Raw genomic sequence first — 26,286 nt, 5'->3', positions numbered from 1 at the left:
CTAGCACCGGCAATGCAGCACTGGATGAAGCGAAGATGTTACGCCCCCAGGAACCCAACCACCGGGCCTCCAGTGACGGAGGAAACACCACAGGCAAGGACGGAAAAGCAGTCCGCAGAAGAGAGCCCGGAGTAGAAGGGTGGAAGGAAAGACAAACTGGGTCGTGCAGAGCAGGAGAGTGGTGATGCAGCAGAGGCTGAGGGACCGGATCACCCGTGGCAGGACGCCCTCAAGTCCCCAGAAGAGAGTAGTGGAGTGACGCTTCGAAAGGAAGGAACAGTTCCCGTCCACCAGAGCCCTGGTGGAGAACTTCCAAGAGGTTATCTGTAGGGGATGGGGTTACCCATTTGCAAAATACCAGCAGCCGTGAAATTAGACCTAACAAAGGCAACACTGGCCTCCGTAGGGCGCCGCGGGGGAGAAAGCAATTCCTCTGTGGGCGACGGCTGCAAACTGAGCCGTCCGTCCCAAAGTCCAGCTGGAGGGGGAAGCGGCCAGCCCCTGAATGGTGGGGGATGCACAGACGAGTGTGGAACCTGAGGGACCCCCGGGTAAGGCAGAGAAGCTGGTAGAGGAACCAACCGCGAGATGCGGAAAAGGAGGTCTGAGGATTGAGGCTGCGGGGACGGCAAGGAGCCATCCCTGGAAGACGCGGGTGAAAAAGCAACGATGCGGCGTCATGTCTCCGGAGAGGAAGCGACGAGGAGATGACAAACCTCCGGAGATTAATCAAGGACCAGACGCCTGCATGGCGCCGTGGAGTCAGCTACAGGCGCCGGCTCAATGTCGATCAGCACCGGAGTGGACATTGGCGTCGCCGAGTCCACCTACATCACCACGTGCTCCCTGGGAGAATGGGGCGGAGCCGGATCTGGTTCAGCTAAGGAACAGAGCCCAGAAGGCGCCGGCTCGACCTCACACGGGGCAGCCGCCCACGTAGAGGACTTGGGGATATTCTAAGTTAAGAAATCTGCGGCTAGATGTCTGTCAGATAACATCTATAACCTGATAGGATTAAAACATAAATTCGCGTCAGCTTACCATTACCAAAGCAATGGCACTGTATAAAAGCACAATGGGTTATTAAAAAAGAAAATAGTAACATTTGTGCCACCCTCAAGAAGAAATGGTTACACGGTTTACCCCTGGTCTTATTTGCACTGAAGCACAAGTTAGTACTTGTGTAACAATATGTCGAGCCATGGCCCCGAAGGCCTTGCGGGAGCGGCGCCGGAAGTTGCTGGAGGTCAAGCACTCCTCTCACCGCAGCTTCGGGTCTATCACCGTTCACGAGACTGCTCGCGGGACCGGAACCATCGCTCTTCGGGCGCTAAGTCTTTGCCTTCGGATTCCGGTAAGCGACGCAAGAAAAAGAAGTCAAAGAAGCGTGTTCGGTCTCCGACGTCCCCCCGTCACTTCCTGGAGGCGGACGAGGGGGACAGGGGCACTTCCCCTGCTGTTCCTCTGGAGCCAGTGTGTTCCGCAACCTACCCGCTATACCTGGGTTGGTCGGCGACTCCTGAACAGATGCAAGAGTTTCACTGGCGCCGTACGCGCAGAGATGACGTCACAAAGACTACTTAGGCGCCACCCATGCGCGCTGACGTCCGTTCTGTACACGACTTTCCGCGTTGAAACACAGAGCCATGCATTAAACTGACCATTGGGGCATAAAACTAGGGCCCTAACAGCGGATGACCTTAACCCTAGTAATCAATTCGCAGAACGGGGAGGATGGGCGGGGCGGTAAGGAATCTATCACTAACTAATATCTCTTATAGATATATAGTTACACAAGTAGTAACTTGTGCATCTGAAAGAGACGTTAGTGATAGATTCCTTACCTTCGAATAGATACCCCAGCAATACCAACCCCGGTGGTGGGTCTGCGAACAAGATTACACCAAGAAGTCACGGAGCACAGATTGGCCAAAGAAGCCATCTCTCGGAACTTGTCTGTCAAGGCAGTAGCGCTTGGTAAACGTGTGCAGCGAGGCCCACATAGCTGCCTGACAAATGTCCTGCAAGGGAACGCCGCGTCCCAAGGCAGTAGTGGCTGCAGTTGCCCTGGTGGAATGGGCACGCATGTCCACAGAAGGCTCCTTTTCGGCCAAGGAGTAACATGTTTTGATGCACAGAATGACCCACAGGGATATGGTCCATTTATGCACAGCCCGACCTTTTTTGGCGCCCACGTAGCCAACAAAGATCTGATCATCCATCGGGAACTGGTGCATACGCTGCAGATAGAATGATAGCGCACATTTAGGGTCCAGAAGCCTCTCCTCTTCCCTGGAAGGATGCGGAAAAAAGGTGGGCAAAGTTATGGTCTGCCTGATGTGAAAGGGCGTAACAACCTTTGGCAATAAAGAAGGGCGGGCCCTTAACACCACCTTCTCCGGATGAAGAGAAAGGAAAGGAGGTTTGGAAGAAAGAGCGTGGAGCTCACTCACTCTTCTGGCAGAGGCAATAGCTACCAGGAAAGCCGTTTTCAAGGTGAGAAGACGTAAAGGTCAGTTATGAAGGGGCTCAAAAGGAGCACACATCAGAAAAGTCAAGACAAGATTCAAGTCCCACTGAGGCATTATGAAGGGCACAGGTGGGAACGTATGCGTAATGCCTTTAAGGAAACAGTTAACAACCGGGGACTTGAAAAGAGAAGGCTGATCTAGAAGCAGTAGGAAGGCGGGGATGGTTGAAAGATAACCTTTGATAGTGCCCAGAGCAGAGCCCTGCTGGGCCAAAGAGAGAAGGAACAGAAGAACCTCAGAAAGAGGGGCAGAAAGGGGATCCACAGCCTTTGCTGTGCACCATGCCACAAATCTGTTCCACCTGCAGGCTTATACCGTTTTGGTGGAGGGATGCCTGGCTGCCAGAATGAAATCACAGACTTCGGGAGGAAGATCGAAAGGTGTCAACTGTCGCCGCTCAATCTCCATGCATGGAGATGGAGGCTGGACAGGTTCGGGTGCAGGACCGACCCCTGCTGCCGCGACAGAAGATCCTGCCGAAGAGGCAGACGGATCGGGGGATCGACGCTCATACTGAGTAGCTCGGGATACCATACTCTTCGAGCCCAGTCCAGAGCCACAAGAATGACTTGGGCCCGGTCGCGCCTAATCTTCTTCAGCACTCTGGGCAGAAGTGGTATAGGCGGAAAGGGGTACAATAGACGGCAGCTCCACTCATGACTCAAAGCACCTCTGAGCGAGTGCCGCCTTGGAAATTCCAACACGCAGAACTGATGACATTGCGTGTTCTCTTTGGTGGCGAATAGATCTAACCAAGGCTATCCCCACTGCAGAAAGAGACCTTGCGCCTCGTCCGAGTTCAGACTCCATTCGTTATCCACCATGCACCGGCGGCTGAGTTTGTCCGCCCTGGCGTTCAGAGAACCTGCCAGGTGTTGAACCACCAAGGTAATGCCTTGATGTTCCAGCCATGTCCAGAGGCGCAGAGCCTCCTGACATAGGGCCAACGACCCCACCTACCATGGCAGTGGTGTTGTCCATGCACACCTGCACTACACTTCCCTGGACAAAGGGAAGGAATGCCTTCAGTGCAAGCTGGATCATACATAGCTCCAGAAGGTTGATATGGAGCCGTGGATCCGCTGGAGACCAGAGGCCTCCGATCTCCGCCTCTCCCATGTGGCCTGCCCATCCCAGAAGGGACGCATCCGTCACCACTGTGTGCTCCGGTTGGGGAAGGGAGAGGGATCTGCCACTGACCTAATCGCAATTCGTGAGCCACCACTGCAACTGTAGTGCAGCGCCCTCCGAGACGTGATCGGACAGGTTGTCCTGATGCTGTGCCCACTGGAACTTTAGGTCCCGCATATGACATCTGGCATGCGTCACCAGCAGGATGCAGGAGGCCATCAGGCCCAGAAGCCGGAGGGTCATCCTGACTGAAACCCTGGATAGAGACTGAAAGAGCAGAATCAAAGCCTTAATATCCCGGACTCGCTGATCGGGAGGATAAACCCGAAACAGCGTTGAATCCAGAACTGCTTCAATGAGCTTCTGAGAGGGACTCAGGTACGACTTCGGCACACTGATTGAGAACCCCAGCAAATGTAGGAGGTCGGCCATAGCCTGGAGGTGTGTGACGACTGCCTGGGGCGAGAATCCTTCAACAGCCAGTCGTCGAGGTAGAGGAAGACTGACACCCCTGACCTGCGCAGATGAGCTGTGACCACCGCCATCCCCTTCGTGAACACTCAAGGGGCACTGGTTAGGCCACCGTGAACCGCAGGTAGCGCCGATGGGCCGGCAGGACGGGAATGTGAAAATAAGCGTCCTGCAAGTCCAACGATATCATCCAGTCTCCAGGGTCCAGGGCAGCCAGGACCTGAGCCAGAGTCATCATCTTGAACTTTTTCCGAAGAAAGCGATTGACGTCCCAGAGGTCCAAGATGGGGCGCAGGCCCCCCTTGTCCTTCTTGGGGACCAGAAAGTAGAGGGAATAACAACATCTCCCTACTTCCTGACCGGGAACGCTATCGATGGCCCCCTTGGGAAGGAGGGCCGTGCCTTCCTGACGGAGAAGAGCCAAATGATCCCCTGACATGCAGTGGTACCGAGGTGGCATGGCTGGAGGAGAGGACAGAAAGGGGAGCGAGTAGTCTTGGCAGATTATCCGCAGCACCCACTTGTCCGATGTAATTTCGCGCCAGTGGTGGAGGTGGTGGCGGCGGACCCTGCCACCCACCAGCGGGGTTGGAGGTGGACTGACCCGCACGCTGGTTACCAGACCCGCCCCTGCGGAATCCACGGCCACGGCGAGGCTGGTTCTGCACAGGCTTGTTGGAGGAGCATGCTTGGGCGCCCTTGCCCTGGCCATTAAAGGAACGAAATGCAGGTGTGGCAGGGGTCTTTGTGGAAAGACCCAAAGACTTGGCCATGGCCAGAGTCTCTTAAAAGCGCTCCAGGGCACTGTCGGCCTTATCAACAAAAAGGCGGGAGCCATCAAAGGTCATGTCCATGAGCGAGCCCTGGACATCGGGTGAGAACCCAGTGGAACGCAACCAGGCGTGGCGCTGCAACGCCAGTCATGGAAATCGCTCTGCCCAATTAATCAGCGGTGTCCAAACCACACCTTATGGCAAACTTCGCCCCAACCTTGCCTTCCGCAATCGCTTGGGAAAGGACAGCCTGGACATCCTCAGAACACTGAGGCAAGACCTCGGCTACCGAATCCCACGCGGTGTGGGAGTAATGGCCCAAAAAGCAGGCGATGTTAACCGACCGCAACCCCAAGCAGGCTGAGAAGAAAAACCTCTTGCAAAATTGGTCCAGCCTTTTAGAGTCCTTATCAGGCGGAGCCGTGGGAAAGGCACTCTGCGATGTCAGGGCATGAATGACCAGGCTCTCTGGCGTGGGGTGAGTGGTCGAGAAGTTAGACACCGGGCGGTGACGCCTAGCGAGGTTTTTATCCACTGGTGCCCCCGAGGCCGGTCGCAATCAAGTGCCCAGGAGGACTTCGGTGAGAGCCTCATTGAAAGGGAGCAGCAGCTCCGACGACGTAGATACCGTCTGAAGCACCTCCATAAGGAGGTTGGTCTTAAGGGCCACCGTAGGGAGGTCGAGATGGAGAGCCTCCGCAGCCGGGTGTAGGAAGCGCCCTCCTCCATAGTAGGTGGAGAGGCAAACCCCGGGTCAGAAGACACCAAGCTCGCTCGCATCATGAAGGTCGTCCACCCAATCCTGTTCGGAGTCACACTGCAGGGCAAGAGGGTCATCGGAGCTGTCACAGTCCTTGTCCGGCTCCGTAGTAGAGGGAGCCGGCGGCGGCAGTAGGCCCGGAGCCAGAGAGGGGGCAAGCGGCGTCGGGAACGGGGCCAAAAACGGAGCCAGTCGGAGCCGAGCCGGCGCCATATCCCAATGCGGATCCCAGGCCGGAACGAAATGGTCAGAGGGCAGGGGTGGGATAAACGGCACCCAGTGCGGTGCCAGGGGCAAGGGTGGCGCTGGGGCCAGCGGCGCTGCACCTTCTGGCGCCGGAGGATCCTGTGGACTGGGGCTGGGGCTGGTGCCTGTGGCGGTGTTGCCGGGCCAACAAGATCTGGACATGGGACCGTGGGGCCCGAAGCCGCGCCGGCGGGAGCCCAGGGCCTAAAAAGGCGGTCCATGGCAGCAAGAAACTCTTGCATCTGTTCGGGAGTCGCCGACAGACCAGGGTATAGCAGGTAGGCTGCGGGACTCCCCAAGAGGCACCGCAGGGGTGGAGCCCCCCTCTTCCGCCTCTGGGGAGCGACGGGGGGATGTCTGAGTGCGAACACGCTTCTTCAACTTCTTTTTATGGCGTCCCTTACCGGAATCCAAAGGAGAAGACTTAGAGCCAGAGGAGCGACGGCTCCGGTCCCGCGAGCGGTCTCGTGAACAGCCCCTAGATCTGGAGCGGCGGTGAGAGGAGTGCCGGACCTCTAGCAACTTCCGGCGCCGCTCCCGCAAGGCCTTCGGGCCATGGCTCAACTCCCGACAGTCCCGGGAGTCATGGTCAGTCTACAAGCAGTAGAGGCACACATCGTGGGGGTCCCCCACCGACATGTTACGGCAGCACGACTCACAAGACTTAAATCCTGGTATCCCTACGTGCACCAGGAGACAAGAGGGGGAGACAAAAGTCTAAAAAAAGTAGTCAAAAATTGACTGAGGTACGTGCTCAATCTGGATCTGCACTTTTGGCGCGGAAAAAGATTGAACTGACGTCAGCGCGCATGGGTGGCGCCTAAGTAGTCTCTGAGACGCCATCTCGGCGCATACGACGCCAGCGACGTCCGCGCAAGGGTACTGCTAACCAAAACTTTCCAGAGCCAGTCTGACGCCTGGGGATATTCTAAGGTAAAGAATCTACCACTAACGTGTCTCTTTCAGATAAACACACCTAGCAGCGATTACCATCTCAGACCACACCAGATTGCGACTGGTAGACTCATAGGGATGCCCATCCCACCAATTGGGGCTAGGTTAATGTGGAGGCTAGCTCCAAAGCTTTGGGTGATGAGCTGCATGTATACTTATCAGAATTAACAAAGACTGCTAGGTTGATGTCCAAAAATGTCAGCCACAGAAAATCTAAGAGCACCAACGTCAAACTGCCATATCCAACACCTCAGCCTGAATAAGATGTGTAGGTTTGAAACTTTGTAAGAAAGCGGCTAGGTTTGAGCGGCCATAGCGGGCGGTTTTTCAACACCAATAGTCCTCTAGCTGGAGGTAAAAAGTATGTGGATCCACCTCTCCAATAAGTGGTTGAACACCCTCCCAACGCAGCCTCCATGAACTAAAAACTGCTAATATTTTTGAACTGGTCAGAAAGAAAACCACCACCGGAACACAGATGACTCCCAGGGGACACATACCTCGAACTGCAGTATCACGACAAAAGTTATGTATACTTGTATGGTTATGTATGATCTGCTTACTAGGGATAGTCTCACACTTAAGTACTACAGAGAAACTGTTGACTCAAAAGAGATTCATTAATGGGCAGCTACAGTGCCAGCGTAGGGACCTCTCGTTCGCCACCTACCATTACACAAAACATAACACCAGTATCCCCCACATGCACTGCACAGCACCCTTTTACATAACATGTTTTCAGCACATGATCACAGTCTGCTCCCAAGCATCAGCCAGGTAGGCGCAGACAGGCTGAACTTGTCCCAAGAAGTAGCCCCTGAGAAAGGAAAATGCCTTATACACCTCTGCCTATACATAATAAGGGCCAAGACACAACCCAACATGAAAACACCACTCAGGGTTGTTGTAAACCTAACATGATACAACACCAACCCAACAGCACTATATATCTTCACTGAACCCATGGCTATCCAAACTCTGCTAGACAGGATGCGTAAGAAGGGTACCACAGGGGAGGGTATCACTTGGCCCAGAGAGTTACGGGAGAAGAGATTTTTGGAGGTAGACAAACCCTCAACTCTGGGCACATACACGTCTGCTTCTGCGTCCATCTGAGGACCAACAGTGGCGCTTAGTGTATCCGGGGTAGTCTTCTTTAACAAGTAGTCGCCCGAAATGGAGTTCCTATGTATGGCCGTCCGGCTCGGGGAATACGTCGCAAGGGGGAGGGTTTAATGAAAGTATGACTAACCAATGTCAGGAAATCTGGGACAATGAAGTGGGTGTTACTATATACTATATATTCCAGATAAGCAATAGGGCACTTCCACGCTTATGGATTTTTATTGGCAGTGTGGCGTGCATGCCTATACTCAGCTGGCTCCTGGATAGAGAGGACTTGATTCACTGGTCATGCTGCACACACTTAGCCTCGTCATTCCTGGAGAAGACACAGTTGTGCAAAGCTCCAGCAGAACAAGAGGCAGGAGCACAAGGGTACTGCCAAGGCGCACGGCAGTGGACCAGAAAGAGCAGGCGTGTGCAGCCGGCAGCTGGCAAATCCCATGAAGCAGTGCACCCAGAACAACCCAAGCGCGAGACAAAGGCAAAGGCCAGAGAAATCCAGAACAACCCACAAAGGAAGACCGTTCCAGACACAAACTAACCCACGAAAAGAAGTGGGACCAGCCATAAGAGAAAGAGGAGAAATAAGTAGGACGAACCCAAGCAGTCGACCAGAACACAGGAAAATACTAGGAAAATCGTAGCCCCGCTAAAGCACAAGACAGAGGACCAGGCCGAAACGCTGGACAAAAAGGCGGAAACACCACAACACACCATAGACAGCATAGACAGCATGCCAAAGCCGGTCTAGCCATGTAGTGGATACTGAGAATGACAGAACCTGGAGCAGCGCAAGCGGTGCAAAGACAAAGACAAAAGAGACCGCAGCCAACGGTATACAGGGATGCCAGGAAAGGCGAGGAACCCGAAAAAATGGGTCCACACCCTCCCAGCTTAGGACAGAGCATTACAATATCTACAAGTACCCTACTTAGGGTATGACACGTTCCAAAGAAAACACGGGAACGCATATTAGGGAAAAAATCCAGCAGCAGAGAACAAGAACATAAAGGACTTGTAGGTAGCACTACAGATGGCTTACCGATCAGCCAACAAATACACAAAGGCCAAAGGGGCTGTATCAGCAGCCAACAGTACAGAGGGGCCAACCTAAGGACCCAGAAGGCACGTCAAACCACACAGAACACACATACTGGCCAACCGAAACACTAGTCTCCAGAAAAAAGGTGGGATAAAGCCTCCCATAAGCACCGGAGGACCAACAAGCCAAGCTTACGGAGCGGGAGAAGGACAGAGCCCCGCAAGGAGCCGTTGAATGGCAGAGTCCGCGTGGGTGTTAAATAAAAGAACCCCATCAAAAGGCAGGTCAACCAGACGCTCCCTAATATTCTCTGGAAAAACGCCATCCCGCAACTATGCATGGCGTTGGAGAGCCACAGAACTTGCCATAGCTCGGCCGAGAGCGTCAGCAACATCCAAGGCAGAACGGAGAATAAACGCGGCCAACTCCCGGCCAACCAATAGATGGTGCGGCAGATCAGCGCGGACTCCTTCGTGGGAGACACGAGACAGAAAGGACTCCACAGAATCCCACAGGCTGGAGGTAGCCCTGGCCAACACACAAAGTGTGTAGAGCGTTCGCAAAGCAGCACTAGAGGAAGCGAAGATGTTACGCCCCCATGAATCCAACCACCGGGCCTCCCGTGACGGATTAAACAACACTGAAGGCAAGGAAGGAAAAGCAGTCTGCAGGAGAGGGCCCTGGGTAGAAGGGTGGAAAGAAATGCAAACTGGATCGTGCGCAGCAGGACGGTGGCGGTGTAGGAGTGGCTGAGGCACCGGATCACCCGTGGCAGGACGCCCCCAGAAGAGAATTGTGGAGCGGAGCTTTAAATGGAAGCAGCCGCTCCCATCCACCAGAGCTCTGGTGGAGAAGTTCTAACCAATGATCCCTAGGGAATGGGGTCACCCATTCGCAAAATGCCAGCGGCCGTGGAAATGGCCCGGACAAAAGCTAAACTCGCCTCTGTAGGGCGTCGCGGGGGGTGTAGGGAAGCATATCCTCCATGGGCGACGGCTCTAAACTAAGCCGTCCATCCCAGAGTCCAGCAGGAGGAAGAAACAGCGAGGCCCTGAGTAGTTGAAGATCCACAGACGAGTGGGGGGCCTGAGGGGCCTCCGGGGAAGGTGGAGAAGCCTGCGGAGCAACCAACAGCGAGTTACGGAAGAGAGTCCGAGAGTTGTGGTAGCGGAGACGGCAAAGAGCCCTCTCTGGGAGATGACAAACCTCCGGAGAGGAGGGAACCTCTGGAGACAAGTCGATGACCCGATGCCGGCACGGCGCCATGGAGTCCGCCACAGATGCTGGTGCGACGTCGATCGGCGCGGTCGCCGGAGCGGTCACCGAGTCGACCTCCACCACTACTTGCATCCTAGGAGAGTGGGGAGGGGTCGGAGCCGGGGTAGCTAAACAACTGCGCCGAAAAGGCGCCGACTCGAACTCCAACGAGGCAGCCGCCTTCGTACAGGGCCGAGAGGCACCCAGGGAGGCACCCCGGACCCTAGCCACCACCTGCGGTGCTGCCAGGGTTGGGGAGGAAAGCCGTCGATCCCGGGTAGGAGTCGGCTCGGCCTCTGGTAAGGCATCCGCCTGGTGGCTCAGGGATGAACCGTGAGTCCAGGCGACCTCTTGCAACACCACAGGGACCCCATCGGCTATTTGCGGTGAGGCAGAGATGCCATGGGTCGAAGAGGGTAACCTTGACAACACCACACCCCAACACCTGAAGCCCAAATCATCGGCACCTCCATTTGGGCCCTAGTCGCCCCGACGCCAGGAAACGGCAGGTAGGGTGGCGATGAGCGAGGCCGCATGTCCCGAGGGGAACCCGCGCCCTCTGCACGATGGGGACCAGGCCTCGGTGACAAGCTATAAGACTTACCGATGGGCAAGCGACGCCCATGGGGCCTCCGCGAAGGACAATGCCATAGTCGGAATCGGTGGTTTCTGGACCCTTCCGAGGTAGGTGACGGACGCAGTGACAAGACCGATCTGGACAAGCGGGCCAAAAGTCGTTTCATCCAGCGCTCCCGTCGGAACTTCGCTTCAGATGCTGGCAAGCGTCACAGTCCGTAGAATCATGGTGCTTGCCCAAACACCACATACAAATCGGGTGAGGGTCCGTCGCCGACATCGGATGCGTACTAGAAGTACACGTCTTGAAGCCCGAAGCATTCGCACACTCTTCCTCAACGTAAAAGTGTGAAAAGAAGGCCGGAAAATAAGTCAGGGACACGATCCGGATCCGCGTTGCACCTGGAAAAGAAGGAAACTGACGTCAGCGCCGGGGTGGGGCTTTTGTGACCTCGCTGACATCAAACCAGCGGACGCCAGGGCGGAGTCACGTGGTACTACCCCCGGAGCGCAGAGATGCTGTGGCAAAGGAGATTTTGCCACAGCATCACTGCGCGCCGGGGGGACGGAATCACACAACTCCACCCTGGCGTAGTCCGGGTCCTTGACGTCAGCGAGGCCACAAGTCCCACCCAGGCGTGCCTACGTCAGTTTTTTTTGGAGAACTTTTCCGCGCACAACGCGGAGCTATCAGACAAAACTGTGGGAGTATTAGTAACAGTGTGCGAAAGAGCAGAAAAATTGAAAAAAGGAATGGTGACGAAAAGCACCATAAGGAGCAGTGTCAACACTGCAGCACCCAAAGGCAGGGAAAGAAAAACGAACAGAGCACAGCCTGAGTGGTCACCCTGCCAGTACGTAGGCAGCCCCCCCTAGAGACAAGGAACACATGTAAAAATGCCATGACCACATGTAGCAGGACTACAACCCCAACCAGGAACAATGAAGGGGAAACAGTCCAAGACAAACAAGGAACGACAAACCTCAATGACAACCCCATCACAGAGTGTGACAACCCCTCAAGGAACAAAGGGCAGAGGCACAGCTAGATGACCCCAACCTAGAAGGTAGCAGAGGGGCCAGAACCCGTAGTAATAAAAGGGAGAGGAAGGGGAGGGAAGAGACTGGAGGGAAGAGACTGAAGGGAAGCCCCAATCATGGAGCAACCAGAGCAGAAAGGCACAGAAGTACCTATAAACCCATCCCCAAATTGTGCCAAAAGAGGAGGAAAGGAACAAAGGACAGGACGAATCATCCCGTCAAAAAGAGAAAAAGAATGCACTCACAGAAGACATATCCACCCACTGGTAGATGAGTGCAGAAGACCAAGGCAAAGGTCCTCGCAGAACGGGGAGGAAGGGCGGGCCATGAAGGAATCTGCTGCTAGAATCATCTTTACTAGATACATAGTTACTAAACGTAAGTAACTCGTACAGATTCCTTAACGTAGAATAGATACCCTAGCCATACCAACAGGGAAGGAGGGTCTGCGAGAGGACCCCACCAGCCTGGACGTAACAGAGGGTCCCACAGGGGACAAGTCCAACGGACAGGGCAAGGAGCCCTGTCCCCCAGGGAAGGGGAACTCCTACAGTCAGAACACCACCGACCCCCAGGTGGATGCGGTAAGAAGAAAAGAAGAGGAAGCCTGTTCACACGCAAGGGCAAGGAAAGAGGAGGCCAAAGCACCCCACGCCTATACAGGGCAACAGAACCTCCATCCAAGGCCAAGCCAAGAAATAGGAAGAAGATCAACCTAGAGACTCCAAGGAGACGAGGTAGAAAGAAGGCAAGCCCCCCCACCGGGAACACACCCCTGCGAAGAGAGTAGCAGAGCCTACGACTGCCCCAAGTCAATAAACCAGACAGAACGGCAGCGACAGCAATAAGGCAGGCGGAAGAAGAAACAGTAGCCCAGGGCACCCAGGAAGACCGGGCAGGCTCACACAACTGGGGCGACCCGCCCCAACAAAGAACAACACCCAAAAGCCAGATCAACGCACAGGTCATGGAGGAGGAGGAAGAGTGGGAAAAGGAAAAGTGGGAGAAGGAAGAGTGGGAGATGGAAGAGTGGGAGAAGGAAGAGTGGGAGAAGGAAGAGTGGGAGGAGGAGGGTGAGGGTGAGGAGGGGGAGGAGGGGGAGGGGGAGGAGGGGGAGGAGGGGGAGGAGGGGGAGGAGGAGGCCGAAGCCCTGCCAAGAACCTCTGGATGGCCTAGTCTGCTGGGGCGGAGAACAAAAGAGTGCCATCGAAGGGAAGATCTACCAGCTGCTCCTGAACATTTTCCGGGAACACTCTGTCCCGAAGCCAAGCATGGCAGTGAAGGGCAACAGAAGAAGCCAATGGCACAACCAAGCACCTCCGAGATGTCCAGAGCGGAGCGAAGAATAAACGCCGCCAGCACCCGGCCATCTAACGCATGGTGCCGCAAATCAACACCAGCACCCGCCTGAGAAGCTGCAGATCCAAGGTACTCCGCAGAGTCCCACAAGCAGGAGGTGGCCCTAGCCAACACACAAAATGTTGAGGGTCAGCAGAGCCGCACTGGTCGAAGCAAACATATTGCGCCCCCAAGAGTTCAACCAGCGGGCCTCCCGTGATGGTGCAGACAAGAGCGATGGAAGGGAGGGAAAGGCGGTCCGCAAAAGGGGGCTACTAGCAGAGGGGTGGAGGGAAAGAAAAACCGGGTCATGCGGTGCAGGAAGGTGCAGAAGGTGTTGTGGCACCGGATCCCCTGGGGCGGGGCGCCCCCACCAGAGAAGAATGGAGCGAACTCTGAGGGGAGCAGCAGCTCCCTCCCACCAGAGCCCTGTTGGATAACTTCCAGAAAATGATCCGCAGGGAAATGGGCAGCCGGATCACCAATGCACAAAATTCCCAAAGCCGTGAAAACAGCGCGAGCGAAGGCCGCAAACGCGTCTCTAGAGCCCCACGGTGGGGAAACTAGCTCCTCTGTGGGCGACGGTTGCAAGCTAAGGCGGCCATCCCCTCAGCCAATTGGAGTGAGGAAGGGCCAGGTCCGGAAAGGAGGAAGAGTCCCGAGGAGTGGGGGACCTGTGGTTCCTCCGGTGAAAACCGCAGCAACGGCGAGGAGCCGTCCTTTGATGACGTCGGGGGGAAAAAGCCACGACGCGGCGGCCCGTCTCCAGTGAGGACAACACCAGCAGGCGCCCAACCTCCGGGGAAGAGGGGGCATCAGAAGACGAGTCCACGACCTGACACCTGTCCGGTGCCGTAGAGTCCGCAACCTGAGGCAGGACGTCGTCGTCGTCCATCACCAAAGGAGACGCCGGACAGGCCTCGGCCACATCACACGGCGCAGGAGACCAGGGCTGGGCCGGAGCCGAGGCGGCTAAGGGACGGCAGCGGAACGGCACCGAATCGACCTCTGGCGAGGCAGCCACCTGCGTGGAGGGACGAGAGGGACCAAGGGAGTGACAAGGAGTCCCCCGCCAGCCTCAACCCAGGAGGGGACGAGAGGGGCTCGCCGACCCCCATGGTGCCGCCAAGGCTGACTCAGCCGCCGGCGTGGAGGAACGAGAGGGGCCCGGGGTGGGACGAGGGGTCCCCCGCCAGCCTCAACCCATGATGGGACGAGAGTGGTCCACCGACCCCTGAGGCGCAGCCAGGGCCAGCAGCTGCCGGCGCCGTACCGGCGTCACCTCGGCCTTAGACAAGATCGCCGCCTGTTCATAGGGCCGAGAGGGGCTCGGGGATGCGACTCGAGCCCCAGCGGCCTCCCGCAACACCACAAGGACTCTGCCAGGAGTTTGCGGCGAAGCAGGGGCGCCGTGGTCCGAAGGAGGGACCCCCAAAGGGCCGCACCCCAGTGGCACCACACCCTCCGAGCCAGACGTCGCCAGCGTCGCCGCGGAGGGCCCTGCACAATGCAAGGGATCCGCTGACGTCCCAGGAGGAGAAGGAGAAGCCAGCGAGGCCTGCAAAGCCGCTGCATAGGTCTCCATCTGGGTTCTCGACGCCCCCTCACCGGGAAACAGTGGATAGGGGGACGATATGCAGGCCGCATCACCCGGGGAGAGCCCACGCCCCCAACAGGCCAGAAACCAGCCCTCTGGGACAAACTTCAACACTCACCAACAGGTGAGCGATGCTCTTGCGGCTTAGGAGAGGGATGAGGACGACGGCGGCTTCGAAAACCTTCCTCAGAAACTGATCGAGGTGATGAAACCGATCTGGACATGCGAGCCGAGAGAAGTTTCATCCGGTGCTCCCGCCGTGACTTCAGCTTCAACTGCTGGCACGCCTCGCAATCAGAGCAGTCGTGATGTTCCCCCAGGCACCACATGCAAATGTGGTGAGGGTCAATTGCCGACATCAGGCGTCCACAAGAAGAGCACGTCTTAAAGCCCGAAGGCATCCGTACACTGTTCCCACAAACACACGCAATAGCAAAAGGGAAAGACCTAAACAGGCCTGGAGTACAAACCTGATCCGCGTTGCATGTGGAAAAGGAAAAAACTGACGTAGGCGCGCCGGGGTGGGACTTATGTGACCTTGCTGACGTCACGTACGCAGACTACGCTTGGGTGGAGTCGCGTGATGCCGTCCCCCCGGCAAGCAGGTATGCTGTGGCAAAAAATATTCAGAGTCCAGTCTCACGCCTGGGGATAATTCTACGTTAAGGATTCTGCGTCTAGTAATCTATCAGACAATGTCACAAACATCTATCAATGTCTCAACCTGCGTGGACTTCTTATTTAAACGAATGATACTAAAGGTCAAACTTCTTCTCTGCCTATCATTTGCTGTCCAATCAATTAAAAGTAACAAAAATAAAATATCAACCAATCAAGGGACAAGGTCCTCATTCTGCTTAACATTTGGTCTGTACTTCTGTCCACAAAGCTTAGTAGGAGTTGGGGTGGGATTGGCACAAAGGTACAGAGCTCATTGGAGAAAGTGAGTCTCAAGGAGGAAAAGGCTGTCCTGGAGTCACACAATACATAGAGTGTCCACAAGCTTAATGAGCACAACAGTAACAAATTGTTCACTAAGTGTGGGCTCAGATTTCTTTTTCCTTTGGAGTGTGAGAAGGTCAGAATTTACATTACATTTGGAGTACTACAAGGAGAAGAAACTAAGAGCCTCACCATCCCTTCCAGTAAAACAGTAGGACAATAAAATGTGAAACAAAAAAGCAAATAATTCAAATTCTGATTCTTCAGCCTTTACATCTTTCATAGATTCAAAGTTTGAAATGCTTAGTGTGCTCAGGAAGGCTAAAAAAACACCGCAATATTTTGCTCATTCCTTCATTTTATGTTAACGTTTCTCAACAAATGGTAAGCCCTTAAACGATATGCGAGTCTTGCCATTCTGGTCATTCAAATTAAGTACTTTACAAAATAAGACGGCCAAAGCCCTCAATGTATAATTAAACACTTTTACTCAGAAGCTGATGCATGCTGGAGAGTTTGACCTAAGGATGTGCATTATCAAACATTTAATTATGAAAAAAGTTCTTAAAAAAAATAAAAAAATCAAGAAAACAATCAACATACCTTCACTGGAAATTTAAGCTGGTTATACACCTCTGATACAAGAAGATTGTGGCTAAGGGTTTTCCTCATTTTCATGATTCGAACAATTGCAGCATCAATTTGATATTGCCGATCCTGGAATACTCTTTCCGTAGTGCTAGCCTGTTCTTCCACCTAGTGAAGCAGCAAAATACCAAAGTAAGATCAAATATATCAATGTGTCATCAACATTATGTATGATCATACTCAAAACATCCAACTCTGGATTTTTAGGTTCAAAGAACTCATTTTGGTGGAGAGAATGTTTGCTTATGGCACTCAATGACCTCGAGCAAGGACAACACCACATACTATTGAATCGATCTGGCTAAGAAACAAAGACCGATGCAACGATTGTAGTTGGCTTAAATATAAACACACTAGTTATGTGCAATGATTCAAGTAGCAAGTTAGTAGCCAGTTATAAAAGTGTCACTAACCAGCATTTATGAAAATCACAATAATGTCGGACAAGACAATATATATATTTTTCCTTATTTTTCTAGGAATTGTCTAGATAGTGCATGCACTGTCTTGAAGAGGCATGTTGTGTTTAATCTGTGGGCTTCAGTCCGCCAAGAGGCTTCCCATTTGCTCGCTCAATCACGTCTCATTCTTTGTCAACATTTGTCCCTGGCATGCATAGTCATACCTCTTCTTGTTTTTAACCCTCCCCTCAGAGCATGGACCGGGTACTTGTAAACATCCACTGCTTACGTTTTTACAACAATTTTTGGACCTACTTTTTCTTTCTTTTCCAAGACTCTACACAGTGCACATGCTTTTATCAGCCCTGTCTCCTCCCACCCGCCTTCATGCCCCATCCACGGCTCACCCCCCCACCCTAGTCCCTGCTTTTACCTTCATTACTGCTTTCTGTTTCCCCCAACTTCTCTCTCCCGTCTCTGCTAGCTCCCTTGCACTTCCCGGTACTTACCCCTTCCACAAATCACCCCCTCCCCGTCACAGCTTTAAGTCCCCATTGTAGTCTGTTTTGTTCTAGTGAATGGTGGAGTTATGCCTTTTAATGCCCTGTTAGTGTATAGCTGATGCGCTGATTGAAGCATGGCTATTACTTAGCTCACGTGTAGTCTGTGTATTTTCCATGCGTGCGGGTGGGTATTAGGTGTATGAGCATGTTTACACCATATATGGTCGTTCTGCAATGGTGTTTATAGCTGCAAAATCACACCTCAAGTGAATCAGGTATGCTTCATTGTTGGAGGCTGGCTCAGTATATGGTGAACACCTATTGGTGATCCACCCTGAACTGAGTCTAGGAAACACTTAGTGATAGTTTAAGTGGTTCCTGATAACCAAGGCTCTCAAGGGGTAGCTGTGGAGAGCAGGAAAGGATTATCAAGGAAGGTGCACAACAGGTGCATGTATCACACGTCAGTCACAGAAAAGAAGCAAACCAGTGTTTAAAAAAAAAAGAGAGTAGCATTTGTTACACACCAACACTAGACTACTTTGGTAAATCTCTATCCAGAGATATGAATTACACAATAGAAATATAAGTAAAACAGGTAGGTAAACACATAAAAATGCAAAAGCGTGTGTGTGTGTGTGTGTGTGTGTGTGTGTGTGTGTGTGTGGGGGGGGGGGTGGGTGTGTGTGTGTGGGGATGGGGTGGAGGGGGGGGGGGGGGAGATAAACCATATACTAAGTAAATGGAATGCGAAAGGGGTACTGAACCAAGACTACCACCCAAGGATCTGTAGGTCAAGGGAAGCACTGAACCACCAAAGTTAACTAATTAGGAGTCCCAAAGTGCCCGGGTCAGTTTTCATAGGATAACATGTGGAATTCGCGGTTAGGAATTTCAGGATTTAGGAACCTTACCAGAGGACCCGAGTAAACCTTTTGGAACCAGGGAGGTTGAAAAGAACCCCCACCCGTGGATATCCCAAGAAGCAGGATACCTACACCAGGAAGCCCGAGTGCATAGGTGTAAAGTGGTGTCGGAACTGCCCATTGAAGTCAATGTGGATCTTCGGAATTCCAGCTGCTACTGTGACTCATAGACCAGTTCGGGGAAACCCAGGAGTGGATTCCTGATGAGGAACACCTGTGGCGAGAGGAGATAGAGTCCAAACCACTCAGAGTTGCCTAGTAGGAGCACAATGCCCACTCATCTGGGGGTACTTCACTGTAGGATGGAGGTCTTGGAGTTGTAGCTGTGGAGACCAGGCGACTATGTTGTAACAGAAGCTGTCCATTTCGATGTCCCACGACAGTTAACAAATTGCAGAAGGGTCAGTAGCCCACAGGACTACAAACAAACCTTGGCAAATGCAGCAGACGCTTTGCAGGTAGAGTTGCAGAAAGGAGGACCAGCAAGGTCCAGGGAACTTATCCAGCAGAGGTAAGTTAGGGCTAGCCCTCAGCAAGTAGGAAAGCAGCACGGATCCATGGAAAACCCCGTAGGGATCCTCTAGCTGTAAGCAAAGGGAGTCGCAGGAAAGCCTCAGCACCAACACACAGATGGAGGATCAAGTTGCGGGGGTGCGGTGAGGACTTGCCTTTGCGACAGGATGAGGCTTCTTGGAGCTAGAAGATCTTGGAACTGGATAGTTAACAACCCTAGGCAACGGCTGACAGAGACCCAATTCCAGTAGGTCAACAAGGGATTGCAGTCTTCCAAATTACACAGAAGACTGGTCAGTCGTCAGGAGAACTACCAAAACACCAACTGTATGATGGAGCGTTGAAGAGTCCATAGGACAGGAGGATCCACAGATCAGTCGTCGACGTTGGGGTGCCTACGGCTGGAGGTGGGTGACTCCTTCACTACCAGGGAGATTCCTTCTAGCTGTCCATGATGCACACAGTCCTTGTGAATATAGAGGCTGCAAGGCCACAGATGTTACAGGATGGGTGCAAAGCACAGAGACGAAGTTGCAGAAGGAGCCTTCCTACCAGAAGCAGTCTTGTCTTGAGTTCGGCACAGCCCAACAGCAGAGTCCAGTGTCCAGGAAAAGAAGAGTCTTGTGGAGGATCCTGAGGATGAGACTTGCAGCGGTATCCTTGTTCAGATGAATTTAGGGTCCCACCCTCAGAGGAGCCGCCAAGTTACTCAGGAAGGGGGTTGGACAGCTTCTGTTGTGGTCCACCTATCGGGGATGGATGCTACTCTAGTGGACTGACCGGTCAGATGCTCCCAGGGGCATCTGCTTATCTTGCTTTCAGGCTGGCAGAATCAAGCAGTCACCTGGTAGAGCTCTGGGCACCTACCTGGGGAGGTGCTGGACAGGGGGGCACTAGCCTGTCCTTTGTGTGGTTTTGCTCCAGAACGGGAGCCAAAGGCTCCTCACTGGAGTGAACCAGTTTATGCAAAGAGAGCACCAGATTTGCCCTTCAAAGCAGTCCGGTGGCACTTGCAAGTCCCCCCCCCCCGCCCCCACCCTCCCCCACTAGTCCAGAGACATAAGAGTTACTTACCTTCGGTAACGATGTATCGGGTAGAGATGATTCTAGCCGCCGATTCGTTAACGTAGAATTATCCCCAGGTGTGAGACTGGATCTGAAAAATGTTCTTTGCCCCAGCATCTGCGCGCTGGGGGCAATACCGTGTAACTCTGCCCTGACTTCGTCGCGGACGTGACGTCAGCGAGGTCACATAAGCCCCACCCCGGAGCGCTGGCGTCAGTTTTCTTTGGAGAACTTTTCCGTGCCACAATGCGGTGCCATCACAGACAAAACTGTTATAATATGGAAACTGTTAGAACTGGCTATTTCTGGTTGGCTAAGGCTGACGCCAAAGCTAGGCAGAAACCACCATTCTAGTCAGGGCAAGGGAGTCACACACCAAGATAGCCCCTGCTCACCCCATTAGTAGCTTGGCACGAGCAGACAGGCTTATCCCGGAGGCAATGTGTAAAGCATTTGCGCCAGCACACAACAGCAACAACATCCTAGGCACACCACAAAAGGAACTCCAGACAAGGTTATATAAAAATAACTTCTGTATTGTAAAAACACATCAGATAGAATCACACATGTACATTGTGCCAACTGGCACGGGCAATATTCACAAGGGATTATTTACACAGGACAGGGCCACGTGGGCGCCTGTCAGAATCAGCACTTAGTAGAAAATAGAATATAGGATATAAAATCACTGTAGCACAAATTAGCAAATAGAAATCACAACCAGTAACTACTGGTAACAGGTAAGTACCACCTACGCAACCCTAAACACCTTAGGAGAATGCCACGCAGGGAACCAGGACCTCACTAGGACCACCTGTACTAGTAAGAACAACCGCCTAAGTATCACAATACAATTAGGGGTATAAGCAAGAACACATTACACATGATGCATCACAACATTCAGAGGTGTAGGGAAGGAAAACGCATGATGCATAAAACATACATTCAGCGGTGTAAGAACATGGCACATGATGCATCACAAACACATTCAGAGGTACCGGAGAAACACATTATGCCTAAAAACATTCAGAGGTGTAAGATCAAGGTGCGTAATCATATTAAATGCATTACATTTTCTAGCACCACATCACATTGCGCAAAACTCACATTAGGCAATTACCATCCTAAACATAGCAGGTAACCACATTGCGCAAACTTACATAAGCCACCACCTGTGGCAGTCCCTAGGCCAACTGGCCTTGTTGAGGCTAGGACGCCCTGTGTCCAAAAGTCAGGGGCCTAAACGGTGCAGCTGCCCACTAATTGCTGGGCAGCTGGGACATCAATAAAACTATGGCATGGGCTCTCATTAGCCCTCGAACAGAACTGCGCCAAAAGGTAGGAGCCACACAGGCTCTTGAACAAATATGCCCCCATGAGCCTCTCTGGCTCTTAAAACAATGGCACCTCGAGCCTCGCTGGGCTCGTAAATCAAATGTGTGTGTCCCGGCACCCCTCCCATCTCCTCTGCGGCCCCACTCACCGGCTTCCTACAGCGGGGGCTCCTCTGGGCAGCGGACGAGGCTTATCTCTCAGCGCAGGGCTCCTCTTCAGGAACGAAGCCCCGCAGGTACCTCCAGCCGCCTCTCCCTCTTCACCGGCAGCTTCAGGCTTCCTCTTCCTGGTTGCACGTCAGTTCCCGGGGCCAGCAGTCAATCAGAGCGTGGCCCGGGAATGACGTCACGGAGGTGTCCCGCAGTACCTCCCGAGCCTGCCTTACTTCCTGGTCACGGGCCGGGCGGTGCTTCTCGAGGAGGCAAACGAGGGGTGGGCTCCCTCCAGGAAATGCATATAAAGCGAGGTGGGCTCTCGCTATGGCGGCCAGGTCCCTGGCAAGGTGGGCACTCGCCAAAGGACTTCAAAATCGGCAAATCAAGCGGGCACGCGCCGGGTGGGCACCGGCTGAAAAACAACAGCGCTCCCAAGCGCTAGGACATGAATCAAGCGCTCCCAGTGCTATGGATAAGAATAAAGCACTCCCAGCGCTATAAATCCAGTTCAGGGACAAGAGAGGTGGAGCACAGCAGCTCCCATCAAAGAAATGTCCTCCAGCTCCCCCGGGAAAGTCCATCAGGTGTCCAAGGGCTGGGCAGTGCTCAGGGAGGCAAGGCTTCCCCTGAGCCCAAGCAGCAGCACGCCCCTGGCAGGATTCAAGTCAGAAACAAGAACCTTTTGGAAGGGGACACAGCCCCTTTTTATACAGAGAAATCCTTTGTCTAGCAGGGTGCAGGCAGTGTGAGAACCAACTAGAACTGGTTATAGGGAATTACTTTCACTGGCCAGGCTAGGGACATCAGACGCAACCCAGGGGGTGGAGCCAGCATTGTGTGGGGAAAACCCAGCCTCATTCAGGACCCTCAAACCAGACGGTCAATCCACAATCAGGCCCAGGCTCACTCCTCCCCTCACATCAGCATGCTAAACACTCCATCCACCACCGGGGCAGACCCTCCCAGACTCTTGGAGCCAGGCTCACCAGCGAATCACACGCCAGACACAAATTACACAAATATGCCAACTTCTAAAAGAGGCACTTCTACACTAGACACATTCATGCCGCATATACCATTGCGCAGCATTCAATCTCACGAGTTCGCACATACCAAACTCGACCCTGCACTCCCCACACATCAGGAACTACCATGGGCATACATATTCCCCATTCATTCCTATGGGAGGGCAGGTCACTCACCACACATATACAGAGAGCTCACGCACTTTACACTGTACCACAGTGAAAAAGTGCACAGAGGCCTAAAATCACCACCACCAGGTTCCAGAAACAGGCTAGGAAAAAGCAAAAAAGTCTCGGGTGAACCTGCCAAAAGGGCCGGGTCCAACAGAAACAGTGTGCGAAAAAACAGAAACAGAAAGGAAAGAAGCAAACCTGTGGCACCGAAATTCAAAGAAGGGGAGAGCAGAGCACAGTTACTGCAAGTCAACCTTACAAGGAAATACAACATTCTCCCCGGAGATAGAAACAACATGTGAAAAAATGTTGCAGCAGACGAAAAAAGCCTGCAACCACAGTCCATTAAAAGTGAAGGACAAGAAGTCCAGAACAGAAGAATAACGACAAATACCCTACGACAACCTCATCAAGGAGAGTCGCATTACCTGAAAAGAACTAAGGCCAATGCCCAGCCAAGAGACCCCAACTCAAAGGACTGTACATGAGTCCGAAATTTCTAGAAATAAAAAAGGAAGAAAAGTACGAGGGAGGAAGGGCGGGTCGTGAAGGAATCAACGGCTAGAATCGTCTCTACCAGATACATTGTTACCGAAGGTAACTCATACATCTGGTAGAGACTACTAGCCGCAGATTCCTTAGCGTAGAATAGACGCCCTAGCCATACCCAAAAGGGAGGAGGAGGGCCTGCGAGAGAGCCCCCCCAGTAGGAACAACACAGAGCCCCAGCAAGGGATGTAGAAAGGGGACAGGAAGGGCGGCCCAGCACCCACCAAGCAGACGGAAGCAAGGATGAGGCGAAGGGAGGCCCGGACACCCCAAGCTCAGCCAAGATACCAGGGACACCTGCCAGAGAGCCCCGAAGGTACAGACAATGGCAGAGGAGTACCGAGGAATAAAGAATCACCCTAAGACTCCAAGGAGAAGCGGTAGAAACTGAGGCAAAGCCCTCTACTGGAACACACACACACACACACACACACAGTGAAGGGGACAGCTGAACTGGCCACAGCCTTGAGACAACGGACAAGGCCCCAAAGCCAAGAAAGGCAGCCGCGAGAAGAAAGACGAAGTTGTGCAAGGCTTCAGCAGAACAAGAGGTAGGAGCACAAGGACCCACGCCAGGACCCCCAGCTGAAGACCAGAAAGAGCAGGCGGGTGCAGCCGGCAGTTGGCAAGCACCACGAAGCCGAGCACCCAGACCAATCCGAGCTCAAGACGAAAGCAAGACCAGGGAAATCCAGAACGAGCCCAAGGAGACCGTTCCGGACAGAAACCGCACCAGGTAAGAAGCGGGACCAGTTCGAAAAGAAGAAGAGAAAGATGGAGGACGAACCAAGCTGTCAACCAGAACACAGGAAAATACCCTCCCTGGAACACTAGACAGAGGACCATGCCGAACCGCCGGACAAAAAAAGGGGTGGAAACACCATAGCACAACGCCGCAGACTGCATGTCAAAGCAGGTCTAGCAATGCAGTGGACACTGAGAATGACAGAACTTGGAGCAACGCAAGCTACGCCCATACAAGATCAAAGAAACCGCACCAGCGGAATACACCGACGCCAGGAGAGGTGAGTGTAGGAGAGTAGGGTCTGCAATCCTATGATCACCCCAGATTTTTGCTTCACTGGTTTACGACTTCTCTGGCTGTGGGCCTGCTAATCAGACCCACAGCCTTGCTGTTCTCTCACTAAATTGACACGTGTACCTCAGGTGCATTTACCAATTGGTACTGGGCCACCTTATCAGACCCTGTAACTCAGGGCATAGGTGTACCCAGGGCCTACCAGGGGCTGCAGCATGTATTATGCCACCCCTGGCTGGCCATCTGAATCTGACACAACTGGCTGCACGACAGCTGGGGCAAGGTGGTGTAATCACCCTTTGCTTTAGATATAGTATACCTATATCTAACCCTAAAATGGACACCCGTATTCCTATCAGTCACTCCTATGGCAGGCCTTGACAATCCTGAAGGCAGAGTGCTTGGAATCGTGTGAGATGGTGCTCTGGCATGAGCTGAGCCCGTTTGCAGCTTGCGGAACCAAGTCCTAATAGCTGTTCCATGATAACGCATACCATATACTCTTAAGTGCATTATAATCCTCGCTTTATATGCTAACTCTGGTATCGCTTTATCAAAACATGTCAAGTAAGGTGTCATACGAATTGGAATACTAACCCCTCGCCAATTCTGGCGACGGGGTTAGCATTCCACCCTTCTAGAGGGACACAACATGTATGTAACTGTGAACCCCGGTTAAAGTTAACTCAAGCCTCAGCATCACAAAATGGATGCTGCCACCACAGACACAAGTCTGACCTCCTGCTGCTGGGAGTCCTTCCAGCGAGGGAGGCTTGGACAAAGGGTTTCCTGTCAGGGGCGGTGCTAGCACCATCCCAGACAGGGTTTTGTGTATCCTGGGTAGGCAGGGCTTTAGAGGAAGGTGACTGCAAGTGGCACCCCGGTGCTCACTATGCATCTGCCGGCTAGAACCAGTTCCAGGGGCACACCAGCCCCTGAGCTGGGGAAAGTCCGGCATGGGAGAGGGGTGTAACCACCCCCCTTCCTGGTCCCACCCATGGGCAGGACCTAGTCGCGTGCCAGCCCCTTTTCCTAGTATAAAGATAGGAGCGGGCCCCCTTCCAAATTAGATCATCTTTGAGTCCTGAAACTACTTTCTACGAAAGGAACTCTCGACTTCTTCTCAAGATTTCTCCCTTGTGACTAAGGAGTAGTCACCCTGCATCCGCAGGCACCATCCAAGCATCGCGGTCTGCTGTAAGTCTCTCCTCCGGATCAAGACTGCCCAGCTCGACGAGAACCGGCTTCCCTGGCACCTCTGACCTCAACCTGCATCATCAGCCCAGCTGAGATTCGTGGGTGTGACGAGACCTCGAGGGACCGGCCATCTTCAGGACTGCACGACGCTTGCCCAGCACGACCGCCGAGGGATCCTCGAATGAGTACTTTGGGGTGAGAGAAGCCCCAACCCCGAGCAGCTCCAGCACCGAAGTTCAGCCTCCAAGCCTCCACGAGATCTGCGTGGGGCTCTTCTGCTCTTTGCTGCTCTCCGCGTTGTCTAGCTACTAGCCGGCTGGCTTGTGGCCTTCCCGACGACGAACGACGACATCAACACCGCTGGTCTGGGTGCTCCAGACTGGCCCTTGCTCCCCTCCAACAGAGGAGCCCCCCCCCGGACCCTCCTGGTCCACTCCAGACGCCATTTTGAGTCCACCGCGTGGGCTTGCATTTGCCAAGACTTGTTGCCCCAATCCTGGGTCCAGCGACGTCGACAGCAGATACCATCGTGGGACAGCTCGCACCTCCATCCTGGTCGCCGACAACGCCTCCTGGTCCGTGAGACTGCAGAGCCCAGCGTCGCCCACTCACCTGGTCGAGGTGACTCCATCCGGTGCCCATCTAATCACTGGCTAGTGATTCAGAACTTGGTCCCCTCTGCTTACAGGTGTCTTCCATCTTCGATCCAGGCTTGGATCCATCTGAATCTCTTCACTGGTCGCCTGCCAGCAACTTCTTCTTTCAGGCTCCATAGACTGCAACGAGGATTCCCGACGTCAAGTCAAGTCAAGTCATAACATTTATATAGCGCACTACATACCCGGGGGGTTTCAAGGCGCTTAGGAAGGGGAGGAGGATTATTTGTCAAATATCCACGTTTTAAGTTGCTTTCTGAACGCTAGGTGATTCTGGGTGAGGCGAAGGTAAGCGGGGAGAGAGTTCCATGTTTTG

The 26,286-nt window shown here is 53.5% G+C and overlaps 1 protein-coding gene across 1 annotated transcript in view; it reads right to left on the bottom strand.

The window, feature by feature from the left end:
• The window catches only part of CUL4B (cullin 4B), a 938,104-nt gene that overhangs the window by 14,565 nt on the left and 897,253 nt on the right, over window positions 1–26,286 (bottom strand). Inside the window, exon 20 of the mRNA XM_086918515.1 lies at window positions 16,388–16,540. Coding sequence (XP_086774641.1) covers window positions 16,388–16,540 — 153 coding nt within the window. The remainder of the gene's footprint in view (window positions 1–16,387; window positions 16,541–26,286) is intronic.

The sequence above is a fragment of the Lissotriton vulgaris genome, chromosome 4_1 (assembly GCF_964263255.1).
Source record: "Lissotriton vulgaris chromosome 4_1, aLisVul1.2, whole genome shotgun sequence".
Lineage (NCBI taxonomy): Eukaryota > Metazoa > Chordata > Amphibia > Caudata > Salamandridae > Lissotriton > Lissotriton vulgaris.
This window is presented reverse-complemented; position numbering and strand designations above follow the sequence as displayed.